The sequence below is a fragment of the Macrobrachium nipponense genome, chromosome 1 (assembly GCF_015104395.2).
Source record: "Macrobrachium nipponense isolate FS-2020 chromosome 1, ASM1510439v2, whole genome shotgun sequence".
In the NCBI taxonomy this organism is placed as follows: Eukaryota; Metazoa; Arthropoda; class Malacostraca; order Decapoda; family Palaemonidae; genus Macrobrachium; species Macrobrachium nipponense.
Window position 1 is genome coordinate 63,947,788 of NC_087200.1, and position 18,604 is coordinate 63,966,391.

At 39.0% G+C, this 18,604-nt stretch overlaps 1 protein-coding gene across 21 annotated transcripts in view; it reads right to left on the reverse strand.

The window, feature by feature from the left end:
- The window catches only part of LOC135219359 (trichohyalin-like), a gene marked incomplete at its 3' end in the record, with an annotated part of 284,115 nt that overhangs the window by 196,396 nt on the left and 69,115 nt on the right, over window positions 1–18,604 (reverse strand). For all 21 annotated transcript variants that reach the window (XM_064256063.1, XM_064256067.1, XM_064256061.1 and 18 more), the window contains 4 exon segments: window positions 4,151–4,262; window positions 4,563–4,666; window positions 5,330–5,473; window positions 7,780–7,965. In XM_064256063.1, coding sequence (XP_064112133.1) covers window positions 4,151–4,262; window positions 4,563–4,666; window positions 5,330–5,473; window positions 7,780–7,965 — 546 coding nt within the window.

Here is an 18,604-nt window from a genome sequence, read left to right on the forward strand (position 1 = left end):
AAAAGACTTCCAAAACATGCTGTGAGAAGAACGTGACCTCTGTGAATCCAACCTCTCTAAGGCCAAAATGAGGCATATAGTATTATCCTCTCTTTCTTTGACGCCCTTTATCTTAAATTCTGTAAGCATTGATATTTAGGGAAAAAAAAAAACTAAAGTTTTATTCCCTTTCTATACAATAAAGATGGTGTAACTATTGCTACCTCTCTTGGTTCAAGGAAAAGGAAGCAGTCTACAGGAAGCCTGTTCGTCCTTCTACCTTGCTAAGAGGATCTATGAAGAAGACTTTCCGTAGGTTCTCACAACTCTTTGCAATAAATGTTAGACATACGTTAACAGTTATTATCGTTGATCGAGAAGGTTCTCACGGACATGCAAAATCTTGCATCGAACCTCTTTTTCCAAATAGGTTCTCTTTGTTAACGCGAACAGGAGCGAAAAAAGAGATTCTCCAATGCTCTTTGCGATATGAAAGAGTCGTGGAATTGGCCTAAGTGATTAAATGGGTAACGAAAATCCAGGGAAACGAATCTTGCCGTTACCGAGCGTGCTGTCTGAGAGGCTACTGACTCTTATGTTAATAACTCGCTAAAACGAGAAAATATCTTGGATGGTGCTCTTGGCTCATTGCGCCAGGCTGGCGCTTCTGGCGCATTGCGCCAGGTTGGCGCTTCAGACTGGCGCTTTCTTCTAATACTCTTTATGTTATGTGCCAGAACATCTGTGCCTTTATGGTACCCGACATCCTTACACATGTTAATTCTGTTCTTAGTAGGAAAAAACTCTTATATACGTAGTATATTCTATTCAGGGAAACCATTTCTGCCACGAAGAGAATGTTTCCCATTCCACTCATCCATCTTCTCTTGAGCAATATCTGATTCTAAAAAGGTTGTGTGCGTTTCTCGAAAGACTTGACCATACCGTGGTCTTAAAGTGAATTCTCTACTACATCCATCTTCTCACTAAGCATGTATTCTAATAAGCCATGCTTTCGTAAGCATGAGAGCATTATAATATAATGTTCTGCTGTGTTAGAATCCTTTAATAATGTTCCCTACGGTAAACAGCATTGAAAGGTTATAATATCTTTCTTATTGAAAGCTTCTTAGCAAAAGGCAGACAATATTTTATTTATGTTAGCTTAACTATCCCCTCCATTCGAGACTAAGTCCATGATTGTAGGGGGAATATACGGTTAACCATTCGATCCCGTTGGAGAGAGAGATGCAACCGACTGCTAATGACCGAGACCTGGATGGTACTGTATTGGCCTTACGCTTACAATGACAGCCCGGCCGTCTCGCCTCGCTGCCTGGCTGCATTCATCGTGAGTTGCCAGTTACTTCATTTAATGAAGGAATATAATAAAATTATTCCCGAGCCTAAGGAAGCTCTCATTAATGCCAATTTAAGCCAAACAACCTTTGTTAAATACCGAAGCTGAGTAGGTATTGTCGTAACAAACTTTTTAAGGATATAGATAATTTCGTAGCGAACCACAAAGGCAACTATGGTATGCGTATATGACTTGTCATTCAGCAGTCGTATGCAGCAAGTCTTCCTACTACATTCTTTCCTCTCCGATGCGGAGAGAGAATGGAAATTTTGCCCTCTATCCGTTCTTTTCGTCAATAAACACGAATTAGCATTAGTCGAAAGAGATCGCAATGAAAACTCTTGGATCGAAGAGAATCCCTCAAATTTTTATTCTCTTGGAGATAAGGCCGTATTCTACGCCTCTATTATCTGGAAGAGCCTCTAATCAATGAATGAGAGCTCGTACGAACCTTGTTCAATTTGCAAACGATTGCCACTCTTTCTGTAAATGGTTGGTTGCATTATTTTAGAAGGAGGAAGATTTTAATATCGTCTGATTAGTAATGAACTAATTTTTTTCAATAAAAAAAGGTCGCTAAGGTCTTATAAACTGAGAGACCTGCTCCCTTATTGGCTTCCAATTCCGATCTATCTTCCATTTTCCTGGTCCATCAAGTTGGGAGCAAGAATGAGCAACCGGAGGAGAGCGCCTCCTTCCGTAAGGTGAAGGGCTTTTAGCAGTACCGATTCTAACCTGACAAGGGGGCTACGGCCGTGCACCTGTGCGACATCTTGAGTCCCGCCAGGAAAAAAGAAAAAAAAACCGATCTTGCTCTTGCCATTACTTGCATTAAGACTATCCTGAGAAGGGCGACGGCCGCCTGTGCAACAACTCCCGTCCTTATCAGGAGAAATCCTCGAGTATCTTTCACCTTACGCAGAATCAGGATCTAACTCCATATCCGATGAAGATCCTGGTTTATAGCTTCAGGCGCTTAGCGCCTCATCTCAGGCACTTTGCTCCTCGTTTCAGGCGCTTCAGGCGCTTGAGGCTTTCAGGCGCTTTGCGCCTCATCTGAGGCGCTTCAGAAGCCTTGCGCCTCGTTTCAGGCGCTCCAGGCGCTTTGTACCTCATTTCAGGCGCCTCAGGCGCTTTTAGCCTTGTTTCAGGCGCTTTTCGCCTCGTTTCAGGCGCTTCAGGCACTCCGAGCCTGTTTTCAGGAGCTTCAGGCGATTTGCGACTCCTTTGAGGAGCCTCCGACGCTTTTTCGCCTCTCTTCGGGCTCTTCAGGCGCTTTGCGCCTCGATTCAGGCTCTTTAGGCGCTTTGAGCCTCATTTCAGACTCTTTAGGCGCTTTGCGCCTCATTTCAGCCTCTTCAGGCGCTTTGCGCCTCATTTCAGGCTCTTCAGACGCTTTGCGCCTCGTTCCAGGCTCTTCAGGCGCCTCGAGCCTTGTTTCAGGCGTTTCAGGCGCTTCATGTCCGAGGAGCTAGAAGCTTAAAAATTATATATGTATGTTTAATCATTAACCGAGATCCATAATTCATTCGATCAACATATATTCTTTAATATCTAATTCGTTCTTCTCAGAATAGATATATTTTCATATAAATGTACCGATGAGGAATTTGTTGAAATAACTCTTTCAAACCCCATGGGATAGAGCCTCCGTCTATTTGTACGGGGGACGAAAACAGGATAGGGCGATGCCTCTACCGCAACTGTTATCGAAAGATATCTCTCTGAGGTTCCGATATCTACGACGAGATTATCTTGCATCTTCATTGAATCTACGCCGTTGAAACTTTCTTCTCCTTATCCGTCAACACGATAATAATAAGGGGAACACATTACATTAGGACGCCTTTCCAATGGCGAACTTGGCAGTCTGGGACGTTCTACAGAACCTGCCGAGGGGACGCCTGATCGGTGGGGATTCTCTGAAACCCCCCTGCGATTGTCGACATTCCTTCTCCTCTGGGCTTGTGAGCTTGGAAGAGGTCTAGACCTGGGAGCGAGACAGAGCCGATCAGACGCACCCTCCATTGCAATGGGGGAACACTATATTCACTTCTTACCTTTTAAAAGCTTGCATTTGAGCTATCCATTTATCTTCAATTTGCATATATAAATTTGTAGTTTCTGAGGAGTAAGAAGGTGATGAGGATGCAACAACTACTAGTACTGCTAATACTCTAACTGCTCGTTAGCACAAACGCTATTAAAGCTTATAAAGTAAGCGTATCTAGTTATATGCTTTTCTGACTTCCTAAAGTAGGAAATTAGATTTTAATATTTCCTTAATAAAGTTGTAACCTTTATTACATGTAATAATGAATAAATATTAATAATTCTCTTTATGGCAAACTATGTGAGTGTCTACCGATGATTTCGGTAGTTTCACTTAGTATTTTCTTCGAAATTTCGAAGCGAAATTCATTAAAAAGTTAATAAAAGCGTATGTCGAACCAAAGACCCAGTACTTCCCTGCAAAAGACAGCCCAGAAGATCGATGGCGATGAAACACGAAAATCAAATCAGGAGGAACCGTAAACGTATGTTTACAGTCCAAACGATAGAGAAAAATCTGTCCTTAGAAGGTAATAGTTCCTATTCCTGCCACCCAGCGGCAGGCCGGTAGATCACCTGACCTACCTACCTGTAGCGTGTGCCGCGAAATTCGAATTTCTATCGGGGACGACGGAGTCTATAGCTAAGTATATATCTGACAGGGAAGTTGAATGTATGAAAAACTAAATTTGTACAAAAAATCTAAAAGACAGAATTCTTGGAAAATATATTACTATTACATATAATAGTTTTCCTTACATGAATATTAGATAGAGAGCTCCTGATTGAAGAGTTGTCCTTCTTTATGTGATCTTCCAACATTTGGTGGATGTAGTCTCTTTGACTGTCTTTCAAGGACTGTGATGATCTTCTGAAAATCAATTATTGTAATAAATATTCTGCATGAAAATGGATTTTAGAATGATGTAAAATGTTAAAATTTAATGTTATATTTCATACCACAAAGCTGTACAACATTTTATATATTGCAATACAATATCATAATTACAATAACGATACAATAGTGAATGTTGTTTAAACAATTTCTCAAAAGGATTCCCTTCAAAATAAATTTCCTACATGGTATGTTATCTTCCCATATGATATCTGATAAAACTAATGCAATTTCTCATTCAGAATCATGCTACAAAATACAGCAGCAGCAGTATACCTGGAGGATGATAAAACAGGTCCAAAGACCTGTTCAGGAGTGACACATGTAAATGTTAAATCGTCTGCTTCCCATTGTCCAGTCAGCCTTGCTCTGGTGATCAACTGAAAGTAGGAAGTAGAAAAACAGTCAAATATAATCTATTAAATTAATTTAAAAAAAATCATATACTTAATACATTCATGAAAAATACAGAATATCAGTTTTATATATTTTAGACCTTGAATTTATGAACCATTTTATGCTGCTTCATAACCTTTCCATTAAACAAAGAGGAAATTATTCTACTGCTCAATTTCTTAGAAATCTAACCTTTCCCACTTCCACTAATATCTTGCTACCCATTCAATTGCACTACAGTGGTCCCCCGTATTTGTGGGGGATGCGCACCAGACCCCCGGTGAATAGTTAGAACCCGTGAATAGTTGGAACCCCCTATAAAATGCTTAAAATGGCCCATTTTGTTAGTTAAAACTCAAGAAAAACCCACTTACAATTTTTATACCTGGTTTTTTACTAGTTTTATTACAAAAAAGTGCATCAGTGGAGGTTTCTCATAGAAAAATACCGCGAATATGTGAATTTCCCGTGAATAATGGGGGATATGTTCCTGAGAGAAATCTGCTAATGCGTGAGTCTGCGAATCCAGAGAATACTGTGTAACAGTATAAAAGCACATCTCACTAATTACTCCATCAAATCTTGGCGACTTTCCACTGTTCACCTTGTTCAGACTCCACAAATTAAAAAAAAAAAGATTTACTTACCTGCACGAGATTGGTAAGGTCTCCTTGTAAATTGTTGTTGTCTTCTTTCAGGCGCATATTACTCCTTTCTAAGTTCACGAGTTTTTCTCCTAAACTATGAGCCTCCTTCTCCAAACCCATTTTACCTGCTACTAGACTAGACACCTGAGGGACAAACAAGAGAATTTATTGTCTTAGGCCAATATGATCATTCATTAGTACAGTACATTGACTGTCAATGTTTGTCAGTATACCATAAACCAAAGTGACCCTTTCCAGGTCTGATATACGTATATGGAAAAACTCTTGTCAGTATTCCAATTTCCTTAATATTACTGAATATTCAAATCCCAATTCCTATGTTAGGATAATTGCCACATAAGTTCAACAAGATACATAAGTACTTATATATAAAATCCCAACTCTTTACACATTTCACTTATGAAAATGGACCATGAATATAAAAGTTTTCCTCAAAAAAAAACCTATTCAAAATACATCAGCCACTCAAATATACACATAAAAATTGTACTATTAACCTAATAGGCACTCTGCTTGCTTAGGAAAAGAATGGGCAATAGATAAAAACATTGGAATAAGAGTTTCAAATCTATGCCTATTCTTTTAAGATTGTCAGTCATCCCCTCACACCTTATAATATATTAGTAAACACCATATATCAACAATGGTCCACTGGATTATCTGACCATTTAACTCCTTGGTACCGAGTTTTTGTCTGAAATATTGTCCTGTACTTCACAACTTTTAATACAATCCACTACTTTTACAATAATTCAGTGTTCTAACTTACAGTGTTTCAGTTTGTTAGGCCTACTTAGTTCCCATGACTCTGGTTAATTCTTAGCAGTGCCATTGACATCTAAATGAACTGGAAAACTGCCACACATCCCTCTCATACTTCTTGTAAGGTCAACCTGGTTTCTGTGTGTCAGGTAAGGTCATTACGTAGTATATTATGTTCCTATTTGATATTCCCAAAACATTTTTTTTCTCAGGCAAGGTGTAATTAAAAGCTTCGTTTACATTGCCTAAAATGTCACTTACTTATTCTTTGAGGCTCAACCTGTCTCACTCCTAGTCCTATCTCTCTATTTGTCTTATAGTCTAACATGAGCATTTTGTCCCAGTACAGTAAGACTTTATGGTAATTGGTGAAAACACTGATATATATTGCTCATTAATACTGTTTTAAAGTTGCCAAAAAGATTTGGGAAGGAGCTGCTATTAAGCTAAATAGTTTCTTTGTTTGGCTGTGCAACATCTCATCTCAAGCTAAAGAAAGGCCTCTGCATAAGAGGCGTGTCTACACAATAAAATAATTTCCTTGACAATGTTGAATAAAACAATTTCAATTTACAGTGATGAAGATCAGCTGCTTTACATTCTTTTCTGTGTAAATTGTTTGGGAAAGTCCTCATATATGTAAAGTTGACCTTGAGCTCCAGCATATAATGCAACAATAAAGGCCAAAAATAAACATTAGAATCCAGTGTTATACAATGAGAAAATGAATGCAACGTTATGATAGCTACTCTCCTCCAAAACTCTGGAATAAATATCGCAAATTTTCCAAAGTCTGGCATGTGCTACTATAGTAGGTGGTCTACCTGCATGTTTCTACACTGTTTCACCATGTTTAGTACTAGCCCCTAAGGGATCAAATGCACTTGATTACATTTGATCACAGAGGGGCTATTATTAAACACGGTGAAATGCATTTGATCCCCCAGGTAAACCACCTACTATGGTAGCACCATCTGGCATTTCTAACTTTCTTTTCTTCACATCAACTCATCGCTGTCCAACTATAGTTTTTAACGCACTGCACAAATGACATAAATACAAGAATTCTGGTCTAAAGAACTGTCAGGCTACACTTATCACTTTAGAATGCCCATCTTTCAAACTTTCAATGGTTGTATCCAAACACCCAAAAAAATCTGGTACCCCGTGCTCTCACATTCTTGCCAGCAATCATTCCTCTTATAATTTCATCTTTATAACAAAAACTCTTATACGTACTAAATTTGGTTCAAATCCTAATAGTATCTATTGCTCCTTTCCATCAAATGAATGAGATTATAACACAAGAAAAAAATACAAACATACAAAACTAAATGTGCATCACATTTAGTAGAATGAAAAGTTAGATGAAGGCAGACCCCAGTTAACTGCTATCTGGTTTTATGGTGCTTGTCTAGTGATGCTGTTAACCGGATTTTCTGCGCCAATCTCTGGCTAGCAGCATCAATCTCTGTTTAGCAGCTCCAATCTCTAGTTAACAACAACACCAATCTCAAGTTAACGGCGCCATTAATCTGGTTTTTAGTGCTGTTATCACTGATTTTCAGTTAGCGGAATCGGCCGGGAACAGAAGCCCCACCCTTTCCCGGGGACTGCCTGTATAAATGCACATTTTCATCACGATAAAAAAAACCTTTATACAATACCTGGAGCTGATGATCTCTCAAGGAGACGCAGGATTCTCTGGTAGTGGTGGCCATCTTGGCCAATCTGTCTTCCAGGAGGGCAACACGATCTGCTGCCTCCTTTTCCAACTCCTCAACAGTGGCGACCAAGACGGCGTTCTGTTCCCCGAGATCTCTCACCCAGGATTCCAGAACACACACTTTGCTCTGGAAATGAATGATACACGTTGAATGGAATGGAATATAGACTTTAGGCTGAAGGCCAAGTGCTGGGACCTATGAGGTCATTCAGTGCTGGAAGGGAAATTGAGAATAAGAAGGTTTGAAAGGAGAAAAACCTCGCAGCTCCACTATGAAATATTTATTAGGAGAGGGTGGATAGCAAGATGGAAGGGTAATAATATGGATGGAGGTACGCACTTTAAACAGGAATAAAAGGGAGTTGCAGTTAGGGGCCCAAGTAGACACTGCAAAGAACCTTTAGACACTGCAAAGAACCTTTAGTAATGCCTACAATGCACCCCGTGAGGTGCACTGACGGCACTACCCACCTCGTTATGAAACTCCATCAAATGATAACTGTCTCTGCATTTCCAGCGCTACACATCTCGCCTTCATGCTGACAACAGTGACAAGGCAAATCAAGATAGCTCATTATTTGGTCAGCTTGTGGCCGATGGAACATTGTCATAGCAAATCCTTTTTAATCAGGGTCTTTAAACCATTAGAGTTAAATCAGTAGAGTTCCTTTCTTGTGTAATTTGTATTTAATCCTATAAATTATTCAACAATTCATTAGTCGATTGAATTTTTGGATTGCCTAAAAACTTGAAAATCTTTTGCCCAGAAAACTGTTTACTTACAGGTACGGGTTGAATGAAACTAATTAAAAAAACTGCAGCTGAATGATTCCTTGGTTACACTTGAACTACACAAGACCAGACAGTAATTGAAGAGTTCAAATAATTCAGTGTACAGCAATGAAAGGAGGAAGCAATGCTTTACCAGGTAAAGAATTCCATTAATAGAATTAATACTACAATACGACAAACGGATGATTTTCCTTTAGTTTTCTTTCATTTAGTTTTATTAAAAAAACAGTCTCATTGTTACTACTTGTTTTCTGTTGTTCTTTCTTTTGCTACTATGTAGCTGTATATATATTATTATGTAATATATATATATGTATATATATATAAATTATTATATAGATTATAGGATATTATATATATGATATATAATATCTTAATATATATATATATAATATATATATATATATATATTATATCTAAGTATATATGATATATTCCGGAAAAGATTATCTTCCTCTTGGCTGTACTTCATTTAGGCTACGTCCTGCCGGAAACAGTAAATGCCAGAATGACTGTGATTGAGGTGTCCCCTGCCCTTCACCGTCTTTTTTTTTTTTTTTCCACTGGTTGGTTTTGGTTTGTTTCCCTAATGTGTTTTGTCTTCACAAAAATGAGTATGAAATGCAATGATATTATGTACACATGGTTTACTGATGTATAGACCATGCTTTAACCCTCAGGAAGACATGAAAACTTATTTATGGGTGATGATAGCTGTATTACATCTAGCTGTGTGTACATACGTGACCACACAGACACACACAAAGTTGTATGAAACTCCTGTAACCACTGTTCCAAGTATTTTTTTTTTTTTTTTTCACATAGTCATCTTGGGTTCGCTACTGCAACTAGCAGGTGAAAGCTTATGTTATTTTTTTCTTATCGCCGAATTTAATGTCTGCTATGGGAAAGGCAATCAGGATAAAGAAAAAAAAATGTGAACTCTCAGACCCAAAGAAGCAACTGATCTTGTCTTCGCAAAGGTTATGCAACGAACAAACCCCAGCCAAACAGGTCACTTATGTGCAAAAAGGAGGAAAATAAAGAATATCCAAAATAAAAAACAAGAAATACGCAGGGTTAATCAACAGCGGAAAAACTATAAACAAACTCAATATCAGCCTTGGACACGATGACGAAGGCGATCATTCTTAGCGCAAAGGTCTCTCTCTGGTCGGGCATAAAGCAACGACCGACTTCAAACGTCACCAACTGGGGACGGCGGAAATTCTCATTCCTCTGACATCAAAACGTCTATCTCTTAAATAACGGCGTTATTACAAGTTTTATTGATGACGTTATTGTACCACTGGCAAAATAGCCACTACCCTAACCAAATGTTTCCCAGGGACCTTCCTTCCCCTTGGCTCCCACTCTTGGCGTCCTGTGGACTACGATTCTGAACCTTCTACTGCACAGCAGTGGCAATGCCTCAGCTACAATAAACACTTTTTGCAACATTTCAGCCCCAGGAGGTCAATCATGTGTCTGTTTTATGTTCTTTTAATGTGTTGCATTATAAAGTATAAGGCTGTCTAATTCTTGTTTTAAAAAATGTAATCTTTAGCATGTCCGTAGAATACTTTGTGCGCGTGTGAAAGTATTCTACCGACATGCTAATGATTACATTCAAGAAATCAGACTTCCCTATATCACAGACAATAGTATTCAGTGGTTCTATAATGCACGTTTATATTCATCAATATCATAATTTTTCTATTATCCTCGAACATCATTCTGTTCGATCACGTTAAAACCTCTCGAACTTGACGTCAAACTTCGCCGTGACAGGACAACAAGTGTTAAATAAGGGGAAGAAAAACGCAAGAAATGAACGAGGACAGATGGCGGAGCTGGGCAAGCGAACAACGCATCAGTTAAGAGAGAGACCCAGTGGCCAAGGGTGAGTCATGGCTTTAAATAATGTTCAGGAGAAAAGCCATAAAGTCTGGGGCAGACAGACAGACAGACAGACAAAGAGAGAGAGAGAGAACCATCTCTGCTCATTTATATAGTATATGTAAACGAGAGTAATTTTATCTGTCCAATGAACAGTGAAGGAAAGAGCTTTGCACAGTAAATAAATCCTATAAATCAACCTGCTCACTAACGGACGCCAAGTGAAAGAGCTCTGTCTTTCAAAATCATTTACCAGCCTGAAGAACGATTAAAAAAAAAAACCTTCCATGTCGAACCTTATACTGGATTTCCAAAAATAAGTTTATTTGTATTATAGTTTCTGCAGGCGAGTAGTGTACAGTCGAAATAAGTTTTCGTTACATTGTATTCTATGTTATTATAATGTTTGTGTATGCATACATGCATGTATACAAAGAAATTTCGCACGGTGACATTCACTTGACACGTGTATGGGACATTTATATTAGCGTGTGTAGAGCAAGTTAAACAAGGTGCGATCCGACCTCTGGCTTACTCGGGACGCGTGCAAGATTTTTTCCTCGCGCGAGTTGTAAATATTATATGCCTAACTTAACGTAAATTAAACCTGCTAAAATCTACGGTTCTATAGAGCGTTGTTTCACCAACGAAATTTAAAATATATACGCTATATTTTATAACAAACAATGGTTCTGTACTGTTCAACATGCACATTATTTATTTTCTACATTTTCATTCTAATAAACAAATCATGAATATCCTATCCTAAAATTCCTATATCTTTAACTCTAAACCCAAAACACCTTTTTCAGACCTTTTTAGAGTTTTCCATAGGGCTTTCCTAAGGCGCCCCCCCCCCGTCCCCAACAATATCAACAAAGTTTGTAGGCTTACTCCCCGAGTAAGCGAAAATTCAAAATAAAGACTTGTTTGAGGTGAATTAGATAACAGATCACTACCTCTTTGGTAAGCAACGCAGCAAAAGATGGCGACGTGCTAAGCTTTTCAGGTTTCTATGAGAAACATTAATTGCAATGACATTAAAAAGTTGGAGTAATTAGTTTCACTCACCATTGAGTTGATAAATGACAATCATTATTTACTCATAAATTTAGCTCTTTCAGGCGGTTTTGTTGTTAGGGGGTGATAAACCCTTGCGAGCACACACACTCACACACGCGCGCAGAGTTAGCACGATTATCTAACAGACGGGAAAGTAGCATCTCATCAAACTCCGCTAATTCCCGCCTTGAATGACCTTCTCGAGATGTTAAAACTGGAGAGAAATCCGATCAGCGATGCCGACTTGTCATAGAAACCAGGGAATTCATCTTAAATCCTTTTCATTCATGTCTTCGACTCTCCTTCTTGAGAGGTTTTTTTAATGAATATATCCCAAGACAAGACAAGTGAAAATGACTAGGAGAAATTTACCTTTTTGAAAATTTCAAGTAACGACATTGGGCATATTTACTATCGCGCACATATGAAATTAGCAAACGCTTTGGGTGACCTTGAGATGGTAAACTCCTCCGAGTAGCGCAATCGGCTTATAGAGAAACTGAGAAATTGCATACAGAATCTTTATCAAGGGCCTAGCATTTGGGATCTATGAGGTCATTCAGCGCTGAAACGGAAATTGACAGTAACAGGTTTGAAAGCTGTAACAGGAGGAAAACCTCGCAGTTGCACTAAGCATCAACTGTTAGAAGAGGTTGGAAAGTAAGATAGAAGAAAGAGAATATGAAAGGGGGTACAGTGAAAGGAACGAAAGGGGTTGCAGCTTGGGGCCGAATGCACGCTACGACGAATCCTAAGTAATGCCAACAGTGCACCGTATGAGGGGCACTGATGGCACTAACACTCCTCCGGGGTAATCGGCTTATATGTGATGAATGTGTCTACCCGTGGAGACTCATCCGCGAGACGATTTACCCTCAAGGTCGATCATTTAGAGCAGGCCATCTTATGAATATAATTATCTAATTTCATCACATTCTGTTCGCTCATTCTACAGATCAGCTTGTCACAAAATAATACCAAAAATTCGGTTAAAAGACTTCGCAATTTGGTATTTACTGGTACTTATTTGTGTTTGCGTAGGTGAACTGTTAAATGTTGAAAAGATTTTGATAATAATGGTTCTATTTCAGCTTATTTCAATGATCTGCAGTTTCTGAATTACCGTGTTTTAGTACGCATATTGAAATTTAAAACTAGACCTACTGTAATGAAGACAAAATCCACTTAGCGGGCGAAAACCTGCTCTCCAACCTCGTTAGCAGGATAATGACAGAACGCACGTAACACACACAATTCGCATAATGAACATGACGCACAGGAATTCGTACATCTACTGGCTAATATTAATAAGCACCAGACTACTGTCATGTTTAATGCAAGAGCATTGTGTAACCTGCTCTTGTAAATGTGCCTTCTAGTTGCAACCGTTCCCTACAAAAAAACAAATAAAAAAATAATAACAACAATAATTCAGGATGGAAATCCTTCAGTGGGTTTCATTTCTGTAATGAGTCTCTCTCTCTCTCTCTCTCTCTCTCACACACACACACACACACACACACACACAGCCACGCCCAAAACACGGGTACGGGAAGGGGCGGTCAACTCACTGGAGTTTCAGGCGAGCTCAGGAATATCAAAGGGAGTCGAGATTCGTTCCGTTTTCTACGCGAAGTGTTTTACTCAGTCCTCTTAAAAGATGTTTATTTTGGCAACGTTTGTGAAAAAAAAATCAAAATAATCTCAAGTGATTATAAGCTTTTCTTCACCGATCTGTAGGGTACCATTTTCTTTTCTAAGAATGTTTTACTTCACCGTCAAGTAGAGGGCAGAAAGCAAAGAAAATTATGCTTTAATTTGCCGTATGAAAAACTAAATGTTTCAAAACCAGCCTGAACTATTTTGTTTCTTTCATTATCATTGGTGTTATTGCCTTTTAAATTCCAATGTCAGTCGTTAGCCCGGCTCGTAGGCTGAACAGAAGCACAAACAAAAGCCGAGAGATTTTGCCTGTAACCTGTAGGCTACTTCTACCCCTATGTGGTGGGGAATTACCTCGTCGAAGCCCTGTCCTCTGTGGACTCTTCACATTACTCCTAACAGTCATTCAGAGGAGTACGTGTGCATGTGTGTATGAGAGAGAGAGAGAGAGAGAGAGAGAGAGAGAGAGAGAGAGAGAGAGAGAGAGAGAGAGAGAGAGAGAGAGATGCGTTGAAAGTCCATGCACGGGCTGCTGGCTCTGGTGATGATTCAGCTCTCTCTCTCTCTCTCTCTCTCTCTGATGCATACATTATCCTTGCTGAACCTTTCCTCGGATGCCTTTACTGCAATCAAGTTTTTTTGTTTCATTTTCTTTTATTAGCTTTCAATCGTTACTTTCCCCTTTATACATGAAACTGGTATATGTGAAAATACATGCAAATTGCACACGAAATACAGCAGCTGTATTAAAACAGTGCAAACTGTATACATCCCTAGTGAAGTCTAATGGTTATGGCGATCGCCTCGCTGGCAAGAATAAGGGCACTGTCTAACGGGGCGATCTATTTCGGCATCTCCTGATGCCATACCGCCATTAATGGCACCAAAATGGTGCCCACGCTCTCACAGAGCGTATCTGTTCTGTCGTAAACAAACCCTTTTTTCAAAATCAAAGGCAGAGCATTTTATGCAATTAAGTGCCCAATACACTTAACACAATCCATTTCATTTATATGGTTATCATCTTCAATGTGTATCGGAAGTAGTTATAGGTTTTCCGTAGATAAGGCTCGAAAAGGTAGGCCCTATGCCATAGGTTTAAAATCTGAAAACTATGTAAGCCTACCTAGTCTTTAACAGAGAAAATATCTTTCCTAAAATATATTATACAATAAAATATCATACGTTATCTAAATTTGCCGCATTTCTGCTAAGGGATTTAATCTGTATTGCCGTCAGTTCAGGGGGGGGGGGGGGGGGGAGGGGGGGGGGGGGTGAAAGAGTACTGGAGAGCTTTCCTTCGCCATTCTTCCGGCGAAAAGGTGGTGCCGATCTTCGCTCAATGATGGCGAATTCGCGCGTTTCCTCTCGGACGACAGGATGCCAATAATGGACCACAAAAGGCTGCCATATAAAGCTCCTACAGGATCCTCCAGCAACAACAGGACCGAGTAGGAAGCTCAATGCAACGAGTCAAATCTTGGTGGGGAAATGAGATGGCCGTAGCAACTTCAATCTACTTTATATTACTTCCTGCAAGGGAAGGATAACGCCTTTTGAAGTTTTTCTTCCTACCGCAAAAGTTTCAAATTTATGTATATGTATATAAGTATAATAATATATATATTAATATAGTATATATATAATATATATAGATATATATATATATATATATATTATATACATACCTAAAGTGAAACTTTTTGGGGGGGGGGGGGACGGTATATATATATATATATATATATATTATCTTATATATATATATATTAATATATATATATATTATAATAATTTGTGTGTGTGTATTCGTTTGAACATGTAACAGATGTCTATAATTAGCAGGCGTGGTTGGTTGGAGCAGTGGAAGTCGAACGTAGCATAGGCCTAAACCCAGACACACAAGACCTTGAAACCCCTAAACTATTACTGCCTAAAAATTGTATCACAGAGACTATTCTCTCACCTTTCTGCCTCTTGCCGCCCAAAGTTTCATCAACTTTTGTCAACGGTAACATAACTGATTACACACATGGGATTATTATATGAAATGTTGCTACCAACAGAGGCGCCAAAGTTTCTCGCGAGTTGTCACGCAGACCGAAATGTTTGTTGGCAACTGTTGAGTGTGAGGTCCTCTTTGTTTCTGAGATGACATTTAGTTTTCCGTAGTTCACTTGACAATGCCAGAGCCCACGTGACGATCGAATTCCTGAAGTGATGGTAATTGTTTGACAGAGACCATTAGAAGGAACTTTGTTCCTAGAATATATTATAAACTGCTACCATACTTCCATTTAACGTCATGCCCAGTACGTCAGCTGCCCGAGTATTGGACAGCGTTTCGTGTGTGATGTCATTTTTCCAGGACTTGTATGCTGAACGTAGAGTCTGACTTTAAAAGGCAAAACAGCACCAGGAAAGTTGCTTGCCTGACAAGATACATGAAAAAAAACATTGGCTGCTGACGTTCAGATGCTTATTGAATGCTAATTATCGAGCATCCGGCGCAAAACACGAGTTGCTTAAAGATATCAGAAAAAGTGTGTGTGGCAGCGCCTTTGGAAATAATGTTGCCCTCCGAAGGAAGCACAATCTGAGCATCCGCAGAGAGACCTTGGCACATGCTCTAAGGACCTCAAACCAAAGTCAAAATAAGCCTGGCGACAAACCGCTGAACCCCGGAAACAAACATTTAATATGATTTAACAAGGGAGAGCGTAAGAAACAGCACATTTCAACACAACACCTTCGTAAAAGAGGTCAGAAGTCAGGGTTACCTCTACTCGAAACTCATTATGTATGTTACGTAACCCAAAGAAGTTGAGTAAGCTGAAGGGGAAGAAATGAGCCTATAGTAGATGAATTTGTTTCAAGGGAACGCGAACTCTCACTCTTACGAGTATGTATGTATGTATGTATGTATGTATGTATGTATGTATGTATGGTATGATGTATGTATGTATGTATATACTGAGTGAGTGATTGTGTATGTGACTAAGGCTATTTAATAAAAAAAAAAGCAAATATATGCCTGTATAAAACCTTACAAAATTTTCAAAATTTCCTACATCAGTCTACAGATACAGCCCACCGTGACACGAAGCACTGCCTTCAGTAATGTGAAAAACACATCAGTCCAAACAGAACTTACACTGCTGAACAAATGCTTAATAAAGACAATATGACATGGGAGATCCCCATCACTTGCGTCTCTTAGCAACGTGTTGACATTTCGTCTCTCGATCAAGGTTTCTTGCAGCCAAACAACTGAGGGCGAAAAAGACATATAATTAAAACGAAGGTGAAGGATGGATTTAGCTTAATTGGCAGTGGCTTCTAGTACCGTGGCTGTGGCACGAAACCATTTGTTGAAGACGTGGAAGAGCTTCTTTATTGTATCTCACACGAAATGTAGTTCAGTAGGTTTTCCCCGCATTTTCAATTAGACTCATAATTCCCCTTGGGGGCTTCGAATGATTCTTGTGGCAAGGTTACCACAGGAAGCAAGGTTGCTTCCTGTGGTACCCTTCCCTTTTCTACATTACATTCTACCTTTCTTGCTCCACTTTACCCAATAGAACCCCATGTTCACGTGGTGCCTTCCATTCTCAGGGTTCCTTTCTCTTATTGTATCGTGCTTTGGTAGGTACCCAGCGTACCAACACCCGTTCTTAGGCCTATTTTCCTCTGTGGTGCTCAGCCTTGCGGAACCTTTTTCTTCTCTTGGCACGTTCCTAAAGTATTGGTACTTCTATAGTATCTCACACTCATGTCATCAACTCCTTTATTGCTAAAAGAAAAAAAAATATCTTGTGTTTAACGTCTTGCGAAGGATACCATCAATGAGTTTGGTATCCCACCTTGCTGTATCACTTTATCTTGTAACACCTTTTCATCCTGCGGCACTTGATTCTTATGGTGCAGGTCCTTCTCGAAAAGGCCCTTTGTTTGTAGGAAATCTCTAAAAAGTGAAGAAATGTGGCCAATGCAATGAGTACTTCGGTCCCAATACAAGTTCAACGTCTGGGGCCAGTAGCACATGATCCCAAAGTAAGTAACATTTTAGTCAGTCAACTCAGCCAAGCATATGTAACATGAGGGAATAGGCTAATCATTTCGTACTCATTTTGACGTACAACCCCTTAAGACCTGCAGTGTTTTCAAAAATGAAAAGCGATAGTATATTATTTTCCTTTCTTCTATCAAAGACTTATTACTTATAGTGATGGGGTAGACCCTCTAACCATAGAATTTTCTGTACCTTCGTAGGTGAACAACGAGAAATTTATAATTTCTTCCATTCGTTATCGCAGAAACGAGCCGGTGAGCACACATGTACACAGCGAGGTGTAATACTTACAATTTTACACGAAGCCTTAACAATTCGTTCTTCCCTAACACTCATGTTTACCTATACACAGAGTAAAGTACCTTGTATTTATTGATCCGAAACCTTAGGCATAAGCTCATTATGTAAACTATGAAAATGGTACATACATTCTCATTTCTCTCTCTCTCTCTCTCTCTCCCTCTCTCTACACACACACACAAAACACACACACACACACACACACACACACATATATATATATTATATATATTATATATGGATATATATATATATATATATATATATATATATATATATTCATTTATATTCATTTATATATAGGATGGTTTATTACTATATATATATGTGGGGGAGGGCATCGCAAGCTATTCCTGTGTGTTATCTGTACCTAGATTTGGATAGCTAAAATAATAATTTACGAAAGCTTATAACAACAGGTAACATAGAATTGGGAGTGACATCGCATACACTTAAAATCACTGGGCACAGCGCACGTAGATGCCCACAACAGAATTCTGTGGAAAAGAAAGACTTGCTGGCCTACCCCAGAAGGAGGATTGGGTTAAGGTTCGTACGAAGAAGACAAACATTTCCGTACATTTCTATAAACGTAAGACATCAAAAATGTTGGTAACACAGCGAAAACCTTCGAAAACCAAAAACCAACATTGTTCGTAACGATTATAGATAACTGGCAAACTTCTACATTATACCGCAAGTTGCAATGAGAAAAACTCCGCAACGTATTTCATTATATTTACATATTAACCATAAACTATGTGGGTTTTATGCAGATATTCGGTCAAGGTCGAATATTCATCAGCGAGGATAAGGTACACCGTACAGATGTCTGTACCATATGTAGCCTATTACGCTACATATGGTAGTTCTCGGTACTAAATATAGCGTCAGATATAAACAAATGGCTGTCATGATTATAGTATTAACGGCTAGAAACCTTTCGGTAATTATTCATATGCTACGGCAGTGGCATGGCTGA